The 12,379-nt window shown below is 33.8% G+C and overlaps 2 protein-coding genes across 2 annotated transcripts; one reads left to right on the forward strand and one right to left on the reverse strand.

Moving 5' to 3' along the window:
* Nucleotides 1–310: 310 nt before the first annotated feature.
* LOC114164849 lies at nt 311–5,604 on the reverse strand. Its single transcript, XM_028049622.1, has 9 exons — nt 5,113–5,604; nt 4,866–4,986; nt 4,194–4,279; nt 2,152–2,602; nt 1,943–2,043; nt 1,771–1,837; nt 1,328–1,555; nt 725–1,183; nt 311–632 (listed from the first exon to the last, which is right to left on the reverse strand). Exons 1-9 carry the CDS (start codon nt 5,472–5,474, stop codon nt 339–341), a joined length of 2,169 nt encoding a protein of 722 aa, XP_027905423.1. The 5' UTR covers nt 5,475–5,604; the 3' UTR covers nt 311–338.
* Nucleotides 5,605–8,933: 3,329 nt separating this feature from the next.
* On the forward strand, nt 8,934–11,738 carry LOC114163618. The gene has a single exon (XM_028047921.1). The coding sequence runs from the start codon at nt 8,934–8,936 to the stop codon at nt 11,736–11,738; it is 2,805 nt and encodes a 934-aa protein (XP_027903722.1).
* Nucleotides 11,739–12,379: the final 641 nt, after the last annotated feature.

Below are 12,379 nucleotides of genomic sequence, written 5' to 3' on the forward strand. Positions count from 1 at the left end.
TAAATTCTTATAACATTTTTGAAAAACATCATATATGAGAAATTGGAATGGAAGAATGAAATCTAGATTTTCTGTTGGATTTTTTAACATTATCCTCTTGAGGATTAAAAATTACTGATTTTGATATATTAAATTATTTTTAATATATTTTAAAACATCTAAATAAATATTCATCCGTATATCTTGAAGTTGAAGTCACAGCAGAAAAACAACACTGAAAAACCCCTGCAGAATAGGAGCAGCGCATGCGAAGAGCAGGTGTGGAATCATTGGACTGAACTATAAGTAGAAGCACACACCGAGACAGGTATAGACAGATAAAGCTATAGTTTCCTCTTTTACTCAAACCAATTTATGTCCCACTGTTTTAGTTTTGTAAGCCACTTTTGTGTGTCTTGAGAAATACATGGTGTCTTCATCTCACCATCTGCATCATCACTCTTCGTATCCTTACCAAGCTTCTCATGTCTGTTCCTTTGTCTTACCTTCAGCGACAGAAGCCGAGAAACCTCGTGTAGTCCACCCCACTTTTCCAATGCACGCGCAATATCATACCTCCCTGCACGTTCAAATGACTTTCTACTCGGCATAAATGAAGGGTCTATTCCCCAGGTCCTCTGAAACCTACTTATCTGCATCAACATCTCAATAATCTCATTTATCTATCAATTTTCTTACACTCAACATTTTATATAAACATTAGCAACCAACTTTTGCAGCTTACCTCTTCCTGTAAATTTTCAAGATTGTCCCAGTAACCCTTTGGCTTCCGGTGTTTGTAAGCCAAAGAAAGGTTCAATACGGTTGCAACCTTTCTGAATCCACCCATGCGAGTTATAGCCTTCTCAATATCCACTCTACCATGCAAACGAAGTTGCTTCCTCATTGGCATGAATCCTTCCTGTCCATGTTCTGCGATGAATTGCAGGAGTTCAGATTTTAGCACTTCAATATTCCTCTGTAAACCTGGCACTTTAGGTCTTTGCTGAGATGAACATCGATCGTCGCAATTAGGAACTTCCTCGGCTGAACCAGGGTTGTCATCATTTTCAAAGCTTGATGAAATAATTTGCTGCCCTGAATTTGTATTCTGCTCACAAAATTCTGAAGATTTTAATGCATTCCTGTTCTCAATGTAGTCTCTTATTGCAGACAAGTTTGATGGGAGATCTTCATAAATGACCTGAAATGGCATTGTGCAAAAAATTCACAACATTTCAGGGTGCAAATGGAGAGTTAGGACAGCTCAGAAGATTAAAAAATAATGATATTTGTCTTTCACTCATTTAACAGTGTTTTTAGTCAGCTAAGGAATTACTAGACAAACCTCCTCCATGATGGCTTCTGAAAGGAAAGTATCCTTGCGCATTTTTGACTCCACAGAGTACTTCAGCAAGGTGTGATGATTTCCTAGTTGCTCAAAAATCCATTTTCCCCGGAAAGAATCAAAGTCCCCTTCAACTTGTTCAAAACTGATTTCCTGTTCTAAATATTCACACAACTCCAGCACGACACGAGCATGAAGCACCATATAAAGTAGGCCCTTACACCCTTCCTGCATGTTGAAAAATCAGGAAATCACAAAATTATAGATAAATATACCGTACATGTTCATTCTTGTATCGGTGTTTGTGCTAATGGGTACAAGTTTGTTTAACTGGCTGCAGATAACGATGGTAAAGCACTTGCTGTTAAGAAACAATTCAGCATATAAATAGATATCATGTTCTTTTTTAAGACTTTACTTCTCTAACATACACTGTCCTATACCTGAAGAACACGGACTTTATTGTTATCTCGTGATACAACCTTACTGATTGCTAGATTTGGAACTATCCTGTAACATATTATGTGGAATCAAATTAGAAGAATGAAACAATAGAACCGGGAATTTCATATTCAATGTTCCGATAAATCTAGCGTAACTCAGGAAGTGGCTTACTCAGGAAGAGTCTCATAGGCAGTTAGAATATTCCATACTTCCCGAACAGGAGCTTTAACTGTTATGCTTGCAACAACACAACGATGAACACCTCCATTTTCCTTCATATCAAAATCACTTCATTACTAAGTATGTATGACTAATTGCTGTAAAAACAGGTAATTGTCTGAATCCAGGTCAACTCATAATAATTAGTACATAAAATTTACCAGAAGGCCATCAAATCTGCGGAGATGAACTTCATCCACCATCCGAGGCCTGTCAAGCCTGCAAAACTTTCCAAATACACCCCAGTTGCTTCTCATCTCACTGGAAGATGTGAGTATCGAACTGGAAACAGAGGTGGCAATTTCTTTTTTGTTCTCTGCAGGAGGCAACTTATCACTTTGACACAAAGAGCCATTTATCTTTTCAACACTTTCACACAAAGTACCATTTATCTTTTTAACAGATGACCCGTTAATGGCCATATAAGTTTTATGCAACTGATTTTCTGACACCGGAAGTTTCTGATATCCCATAAAATTCTTTTCAGCTCTGAATGCCAAAGCTCGAAGGTTCACAGGAAGATCAGATCTGATAATCCTTTCCAAAAAAATAGCTGGAAAATTAAATCTTGGTATTACATTGACTTCATACGATAAAATAGCAGTTGATGACCTGCATAAACCAGAATTCGTGTAAACTACATATGTAATATATCAATGTGATTAATTTCAATAAGAACAGCCCATATGTTATAAAGAAATGAAGATACTTATACCATAAAAACCCTTAAGAATTGAGACATACTATGAGTGAAATAATTTAGGATGGCAATTGGAAAAGTTTTATTGTCTTGCAGGTAGAATTATTATTGCATATGGAAAATTAGCCAAGTTATTTCATTCTCTTTCTAACATATAAGTATACTTTGATACATTTTGATTTATGTAAAAAAAGACGAAAGACGCAACAATAGCCTTATACCAACAGGTAAGTCGGCTACATGGATCACATGATTTAATTGCAATTGGTGAAAAACCAATTACTCAGATATTTATCACCTTTAGTTCTATTTAATAATTTCTTCTAAACTCCTGCTTGGCCTCCCTCCACCAATTTTTACAAGGATAAAACTTGTGCAATCTATTCTTCCGAACTCTGCCTATCATATTGAAAAACTAATAAAAATAGTCCTCCTATCTCCTTTGATATCTTGATCTCTAAACAAAGTTTTCCTTCTTTATTTATTTACCCTATTTTTGACAAGATTATTCATCCATTGATCTTTGTCCCAAGTTCTCGTAAAAACTCTCCTAAAATTTTGGATTGTGCTTCACAATTCTTCTCTTATTTCCAGCCTTCTGGTACTTTACCTAATTTTCAACGTTATTGCACCCATTCTCCCTTTTGTTTCTTACCTTTCCTTACACATTTTCATTTCACCATCAAGATTTCTGATCTCAATCCAAAACCATTTTATTTACCTAAGAGTTCTTGAGCAACCTCTCTAACCTTCTTAGACATTTCATTCCAATTCTGACTAGCACTATCTTATAGTTCCCAATTACCTTCTTCTAATAACTTCACAAAAGTTAATTGTTTAGTACCCTTAAGCTGCAACCACGAGATTTTTGGATTTGTATCTGGTTCGGTTTTGTGTTTACATTTCTTAAAATGAACATCAAGAACCAAGACCCTATGTTGTGTAGCAAGTCCCTTTCTTGGAGAGCCATACAAAAGAAGAGCACACTCAACATACTGATATGTTGTTATATACTCAAGATAATTATTACCCCAACCAGGCTATCCAAAAATGTGAACGCAAAAAAACAAGCCAATCAGACCTTGAAGGATTTTGTGTGGTGAATGAGGTCACTAGGATACAAAAAGAGTAGGGGTGCATGTGAAATTTGTGATCTGTCTTCCCTCTCTTGGCCCTCAGGGGAATACTTTTTTTCTCTCTGTATTGCTTCACTGAGCCAGTGAATGCCTTCTTATCATTTGTAAGAAATACCGTTATCTTACTATATCATAATACCATTCAGAGATTGCTGTCATTCGTTCTTTTCTTGTGTGTGGGTTGTTTACAGTTGATGCAGGCTTAACTAAAATGAATCATTTCATTAATCAGAATCAGAACTTCATTAAACCAAATTTGATAGTTCGAGATTGATATGACATATCATGCTAAATATATACATATTGGTATATTTAGATTGATTTAAAGCTGCTTTGCAAAGATGGCTTCATGAAATAGATTATATACCTTGTTCCAGATTTTACGGACCATTTACCGTCAAACTTCTTAAAGTCTCCATCAACCATGGAAAAGTGCAGTTCTCGATCCCATTCCTGAAGAATTAAAACAATCAAATATAGCAGTATTAATTTAACTAATTCACTTCTCTAACTTTTTCCTATTGACTGCCTAACCTGTCCACTAAACTAGCCAACCACTGCTAATGGAAACTAATCAATCAACTATTTTTGACATGATCTTGCGCAAGGCTCATGTGGCAAATTGTATGAGATAACATGGGTTGGAGTATGAGAGATTAAGGGTATCTTTGATTCTCTTCTCATTTCCGGTTTTAAAAAATGTTTTCTGAAGCAATTGCCAGCTATTGAACAATCAATTTCTCATTCAAAATCTACTTACGTTTTGAAAATTAATTCCGAAACAAGTGCTTTAAAACCTAAAGAAACAAAAATTCTCCTCCTCTTCTGTTCTCATCATGTTCAGCTTCTCCTGCTCTCTATGTCTTGTACCATCATCTACCAGTTGTCTCAACAATCTCACACACAAGCCTTATGAAAACTAAAAAAAGAAATTAAAAAGAGAAATCAAACACACCCAAAAGTTTCAATTTCATTCCAATCAAGTAAGGCTAGTGGCTCGCTACAGTGGCCAATTCATATAGCGTTAAAAGACACTCACTGAATTGATGACTTCTCGAAGATCCAAGACAACACGAGCTTCTATATGCCAATACATAGCCCTTTGTAGTCCCCTTTGCTCTAACCATATCCTTCCTGGGTATGGACAAGGAATTTTCCCACTAACAGAAAAAAAAAAATGTGCCTTATAAACTGTACCTTTAACTTAATCATCGTCAATACAAAGCAAAAGCACTTTTCCTTTTTTTTAAATTGAATGTGTATAGAAGCATCACCATTTGCATTACCTCCATACAAGATTTGGGATGAAATCAGCGAGACGCTCGTAATCAGTGAGAGCATCCCAAACGGATTCAGTGTCAGCATCGACTGTGATTTGGGCATTGACTCTGCGTTCCCTCCACGATACTACTTGGACCTCACAAAGCACTTCACGGTCACCCTCTTCCTCTTGCTGCTGAAAGCTTCCATCTTTGGCGTTGAAGTGGCACGTGAGCTTCTGGGTGGTCCTAGTTGACGACGAGGAAAGTGCAACAGAAATACCTCGAGAGTTTAGTGTGAGAGACAGAAACCCTATTGTGGTGTGTGCGGCTGGTTTTGAGAGAAAGCACGAAGGGTGAGTTGCAATGGCGGAGGTGGAAGCGATCATGACTGGTGGGACTAACCAAATGAATGTTCCATTGGGTGGTTTGAGTATACATGGAAATGGAAGCTAAGCGATGTTGTTGGTGACAGTTGAAGAAGATACTTCTTGCGTCGTAGCCACCAGTTTTTTTTTTTTGTCGTTTAGTGTGGCTCGTGAATTTGTGGCTCCGACACGACACTTGATGATGCGGTTGTTTTCGTCATTTCATCAGATTCTTTTTAATAGGAAAACTACTATGTGAATGTGGGACCATGTTCCATAATTAAAACAAAGATAGAAGCATGTTCTTCTGTAGCATTAGCTCCTTTTATAAATTTAATTATTTAATATTGTAAAAAAATATTAAACATCAATTAAAAGTTTATTACAATATCTTGAAAATTATCTCCAAAATGCTGTCCTGAACCGTATAAAAAATTTTCTGTATTTGAGGGAAACAAAATAAATGACAAATTTATCTTCAAAAAGTAGATGTGTTTAGTGTAGAATTTTTCCTTCACCAAGTAATCCCCGTTTTAAAAAAAAAATTAAATAAACCTTTGGGGAACATTATTTCGCTAACTATATTATTTTCTCATATGAACTTATTTTTATTTTTTTTATTTCTTTTATTTTTCTAAATAGGAAGGAGAAATTAAAAAAATTAAAAATTAAATATTTAACATTAAAATTATGAAAAAATAATTTAAAAAAAATAATTAAAGTTATTGAGTTTAAATTTTAACTATTTTAAGAAAACGAATAAAAAGTAATAATTTATAATTTTTTAATATAATTTAATATTAATTTTTTATTATTAATTTTTTGAAAAATAAAAATATTTTAATAGAAAATATTTATGATCAATAATAATAACAACCCTAATAATATTCTAAAATTTTAAACTTATCTTTTATTTCTCATTCATCTTTTTCTACAAACTATTATAACACTAATAGTTTTTATTTCAAATACATTACAAAATTAATATCTTTAAAAATTTTCATGAATAATGATTTTTGTTTAAAAAAAATCTTCAAATAAAGTTAGTAGAAAATTATTACTTCACATGAATCGAAGTCGAATTCTTTAATTGATTGTTTGATGTCCAATTTCATAAGTTTATTCGGAATTCAGTTTTTCGGCACTGAATTGTGGAATAATTTTTTAAGGGAAAAAAAAAACAAAAAATTAAACATTGAAATTTAAAATAAGGGAAAAATAATTTATAATAATTAATTAAAAATGCAAAGATTAAATTTTAGTTACTTTGAGAAATAAAAAATAAAAAATAAAAAATTTAAGAATGAAAGTTGTATTTTCTAATACTGATTGTAATATAATTTAGAATAAAATTTGTTATCATAAAAATGGTTTGTAGGACAAGATAAATCATAAATAAAACATAAATTTTAGGTTTTAGAACATTATTATGCTTATTGTTATTATTATTTATCATAAATATTTTTATTTTTCAAAAATTAATAATGAATAATTTTAAATTATAATAAAAATCATAAATTAATTTCTATTTTATTCTTTCTGTTACAATAATTAAAATTAAAATTCAATACTTTTAATTATTTATTTTAAATTACTTTTTCATTATTTTAGTTTTAATTTTTTTATTTTTCCTCCGTATTTTAGAAAAATAAAAAAAAATAACAAAAATAAGTCCATTTAGAAAAATTATCTAAAATATTTTTCACTTTATTTTTTATTTTACATAGAAAATTGATATTATTAATAAAATAGACGTGTATTATTAAAAAACTAAATATAATGTACATATATTTTCTTAAAATTATATATATCTTAAATAGTAAAACCAATAAATTTATTATTTATCTTTTATAAAAATATAATAATATATATTTTTAATCATACAACTAATTTTATTATTATGATTCCATCCTAATTAAAATATGAAAGCTTGAGTCACTGTATAGATTGTTTGAATGAGCAATCCAATCTTAAAAATAATTATAATTACATATCTTTAATATGTTATTGTTCAAAATTAAAATTATTTGTTAGTTTTCATTTCGAAGTTTCAAGAAAAAAGTTGCGGAAATTGGATAAGTATCAAAAGTAGTAAAATTGCAAAATTACACAATTATGATATAAAGATAATAGTTGCTCTCGAGAGTGTTTCACTCATCATGTATACGAATATACAAATAAACACTAACACAAAAAAGGCCTTTAACGTCACCCCAATAACGTCTGCCTAAAAAAAGTCCAACGTTAAAAATGAGCGGTGGCATTTTTGTAAATAATACGACATTTTTAACATCTGACGTGGAGCGGGCAGACGTTACTTAACGTCTGTTAAAAAATACCCCGACGTCACTCAAAAAAGGACGTCGGCCCCCAGCTCGACAAACGTCCCTTGACGTCGGACCAGCGCGCGCCAGACGTCACTTAACGTCGGCCCCTCCCACCCCCGACGTCACTTAACGTCGGACATAACACCCCCGACGTTAAGTTTCAGCTTATCTCTGCGCGAAACGCAGAAACCCTCGCGCTGTTCATCGTTTCCGCGAGAGTTCCCGCCGGCGACGCCATTTCCGACCCCCTCCAGGTGAGTTTCGAAAGGTTTTCGCCATCAAACTTGTTGGGGTTTAATTATGGGTTGATTTTACACATTTTGAACCGATTATTTTCCGTTTTCATCCCCATTTGCAGCGTTTTGAGATTCGTCCCACTTGCTCTTCGTTCCCATTTGGCCAGCAGTGTGCGGAGACCCTAGACTTCCTCTCAAAGTTCGTCTTTCAATTAGAGGAGGTTAGTTTTTCATTGTATGTATATATTTTTTCATTGTATGTATAGAATTACTTGTATTAATTTATAAATGTCATTATAGTTTTAGTCTTAGACTATTTTTTTGTTAATTTTTTTGGCCTATTTTTTTATTTTATTTAAAATTTTATAATAATATTTGTAAAATTAGTAAATAAAATTATATTTATTATTAGATATATGCATTTTAAATAATTCTCATTGCATTTTATTTTTGAATATTATTGTTGTAGTGTTATTTTATATATGTAGATTTATTATACTTATAGTATACAGTGAGCGAAACTTAGTTCCCGTTTGAGATTTAATACAAATGATTAAATTTTTAATCGTTTGTATTAAATCTTGAATGGTCCGATTGGACAGTTTGAAAAAATTATTTTTCATAATTTGCTACAATGTGTACATTGAGGTTTACGCATAAATTTCATAAAATTTCGATTGAGGCTAATTTGTGTTGTTCTTTGGATGCATACTTGATTGTGATCATGATTAATCACTTTCATTTCGTGTACTTCAGAGACCAATGCGAAATGCTGTCGAAATTTTGTGAAATTTATGATGTTTGACTTATTTGTACATGTGTTAGCAAATTATGAAAAATAATTTTTTCGAATGGGTAGGGCCTCACCTTGTGAGAGTTAAAAGTTTGAGATGGATTGAGTTTTTTACGAACATAGTATGGATCGAAGCTGGATGAATGAGCGTCGCATAAGTGAAGAGTATGAAAAGGGGGTTTCTGAGTTTTTGCAATATGTTCAAGAACACGCAATCTCAAGTAACGGGACATATTTTTGTCCTTATGTTCGTTGTCTTAATCAAATACGTCATGACTTAGGAACAATGCGTGATCATTTATTCATCTTTGGTATAATGAGAAGTTATACACTTTGGACTTGGCATGGAGAAGTATTAGATAAGCCTACAACGTCACGAGGAACAGATTATGTAGACGACTGGATGAATGATCATTTAGAAGATATGGTACGTGATGTTGGGGAGGAGAATTTTGGAAAAGTTCATTTATATGATTCTCTTAAGTCCGATTCAGAGGAACAATTGTACCCAGGATGCACTAACTTTACGCGACTGTCAGCAACTTTGAAATTATTCAGTTTAAAAGCAAGGCATGGATGGACGGATACAAGTTTCACAGAATTGTTGGAGTTGTTAAAGGAGATGCTTCCAGAAAATAACACGTTACCTATCCGTAATTACGAAGCAAAGAAAGTTTTATGTCCAATGGGTTTGGAATATCAAAAGATACATGCATGCCCAAATGATTGTGTTTTATACAGAGACGAGTTTGCTTCACTGAAGGCGTGTCCAACATGTGGTTTATCGCGGTCTAAAAAGAAAATTGATGGAAATAGTGGCGATGAAGACAAAGATGGTCCACCTGCTAAGGTGATGTGGTACCTTCCTATAATTCCTAGATTCAAACGACTATTTTCCATTAAAGAAGATGCAAAAAACCTGAAATGGCACGTTGATGGAAGAAAGTGTGATAATCTTCTTCGACACCCAGCTGATTCTCCACAATGGAAGAAGATTGATGAAACATTTCCAGAATTTGGTGCTGAGCCAAGAAACTTAAGACTTGGACTTGCTACAGATGGTATGAATCCTTATGGGAACTTAAGTAGCAAACATAGTTCATGGCCAGTTTTGCTGATGATTTACAATTTATCTCCTTTGTTGTGCATGAAGAGGAAATATATGATGTTGTCTATGATGATATCGGGTCCTAGACAACCTGGAAATGACATTGATGTGTACCTAAAGCCGTTGATCGATGATTTGAAACTATTATGGGAAGAAGGTGTCGATGTGTATGATTCATATTCTGAAGAATTGTTTTGTTTGCGTGCAATGTTGTTTTGCACCATAAATGATTTTCCAGCATATGGAAACTTGAGCGGTTACATTGTTAAAGGTCATTTTGCATGTCCCATTTGTGAAAAAAACACGAGTTATATTCAATTGAAGCACGGTCAGAAAACTGTGTATACAAGACATCGAAAGTTTCTTCCTCGAAATCATCCTTATCGTAGAATGAAAAAAGCATTTAATGGAAGTCCTGAGGATGAAGTTGTAGCGAGACCCCACAATGGTGAAGAAATATACAACCAAGTGGAAAACATTGACATTGTGTTTGGGAAACATCCAAAGAAAAAGACCACGGAAAAAAGCATTTGGAAGAAACGATCAATCTTTTTTAATCTTCCATATTGGTGTAAACTTGATGTACGGCATTGTATAGACGTGATGCACGTTGAAAAAAATGTATGTGATAGCGTCATTGGGACTTTGCTAAATGTAAAAGGAAAGACTAAAGATGGAGTTAAAGCACGACAAGATTTGGCTGAAATGGGCATCCGTTCTGAGTTACATGCACAATCAATTGGAAGACAAACCTACCTGCCTCCAGCTTGTCACACTCTTTCTAGAAAAGAGAAGCAAATTTTTTGTGAGTGTTTAAGAAGTGTGAAGGTTCCCCAAGGTTACTCTTCAAATATTAGTAGCCTTGTTTCTATGCAAGATTTAAAGTTAGTCGGTTTAAAGTCTCACGATTGTCATGTGTTGATGCAACAACTTTTACTAGTAGCTTTTCGAGCCATCTTACCTACTTCTGTCAGAGGTATTCTAACACGTTTGTGTATGTTCTTCAATGCCATATGCAAGAAAGTTATTGACCCTCGAGTGTTAGACGATTTGGAAAATGAGGCCATTAGACTATTGTATCAATTGGAAATGTATTTTCCACCTTCATTTTTCGATATCATGGTTCATTTGATAGTTCATCTTGTGAGGGAAATTCGATTATGTGGGCCAGTTTTCTTGAGATGGATGTACCCAGTGGAAAGATACATGAAGATCTTAAAGGGATATGTCAAGAATCAGTATCGACCAGAAGCTTCTATTATAGAGCGGTACATTGCAGAAGAAGCCATTGAATTCTGCTCAAGTTATATGCCAAGTTGTGAACCAATTGGAGTTCCTAAGACTAGACATGAAGGTAAATGTGAAGGTAAGGGTGTGCGTGGAGTGAAGATTCAAAGTGTTAGTAGAAAATTAGTTGATCAAGCCCATTTGTACATCTTAAACAACACTGTAGAGGTCATTCCTTACATAACACAACACATTGATGAAACGAAATCAGCACATCCACGAATGAGTGAAAAATGGGCACTTAATGAACATAACAAAACATTCTTATCATGGTTTAAGAAAAAGGTTTACGCGACTCCAAATGTTTCTGAAACTCTATTGAGGCTAGCTCGTGGACCGAACAATGATGTCATTACATATGGCGGGTACTACATAAACAATCATTGTTTTTATTCAAAGATGGAAGATGACAAAAGTAGAGTTCAAAATAGTGGGGTTACACTTCAAGCTGAATCTGTACATTTTGCCAGTTCTAAGGACAAGAATCCAATTACGGCATCCATGAGTTACTTTGGAATAATACACGAAATATGAGAAGTTGATTATGTAACTTTTAGAGTGCCGGTTTTCAAGTGTAAATGGGTTGATAGTAATTCGGGTGTTAGCACAAATGACTTTGGCTTTACTTTGGTGGATCTTAACAAGATGAGTGATACAAATGAACCATTTATTATGGCTAGTCAAGCAAGACAAATTTTTTATGTCATTGATCCAGCCAATCAGAAATTGTCAGTTGTATTAGAAGGAAGAAACATGCACGTAAATGATGATGAAGATTGTCTAGACATACTTGAGACAACGTCTTTCTCATCAAGAACCATTCAAGACAAAGTTGATGATGTAACTGATGACATCCATGCTATTCGAAGTGATCACAATGAAGGCATATGGGAGAACACAATTTCTTGATAGGTGTTTATTTAATAATATTGTCACATTTACAATTTTTTATTTTTCTTCCTGTTTTAATATAATAGAGGTTAATTGAGTATATTTTCATTGTTAACATTTCCTAATGATATGTTTCAGGTATGGCAAGCTCCGGATCAGACCAGGAGGGACCTGGTAGATCTGTGACTCGGTTGCCGGATGTCACAAACCGACGAGAGAGGATGCCGGTTCACATTGATCCTCGATCGGGTGAACCCAGTGGCCCTTAGGAAAAAAAGTACCGT

The sequence above is a fragment of the Vigna unguiculata genome, chromosome 9 (genome assembly GCF_004118075.2).
Source record: "Vigna unguiculata cultivar IT97K-499-35 chromosome 9, ASM411807v1, whole genome shotgun sequence".
Lineage (NCBI taxonomy): Eukaryota > Viridiplantae > Streptophyta > Magnoliopsida > Fabales > Fabaceae > Vigna > Vigna unguiculata.

Coding starts and splice junctions, on each gene's coding strand:
- LOC114164849 (XM_028049622.1), bottom strand. CDS start 5,474: ATGATCGCTTCCACCTCCGCCATTGCAACTCACCCTTCGTGCTTTCTC. Junction 1,838..1,942: donor GCCTATGAGACTCTTCCTGA/GTAAGCCACTTC, acceptor AATATGTTACAG/GATAGTTCCAAATCTAGCAA. Junction 1,184..1,327: donor CAGAAGCCATCATGGAGGAG/GTTTGTCTAGTA, acceptor ATGCCATTTCAG/GTCATTTATGAAGATCTCCC.
- LOC114163618 (XM_028047921.1), top strand. CDS start 8,934: ATGGATCGAAGCTGGATGAATGAGCGTCGCATAAGTGAAGAGTATGAA.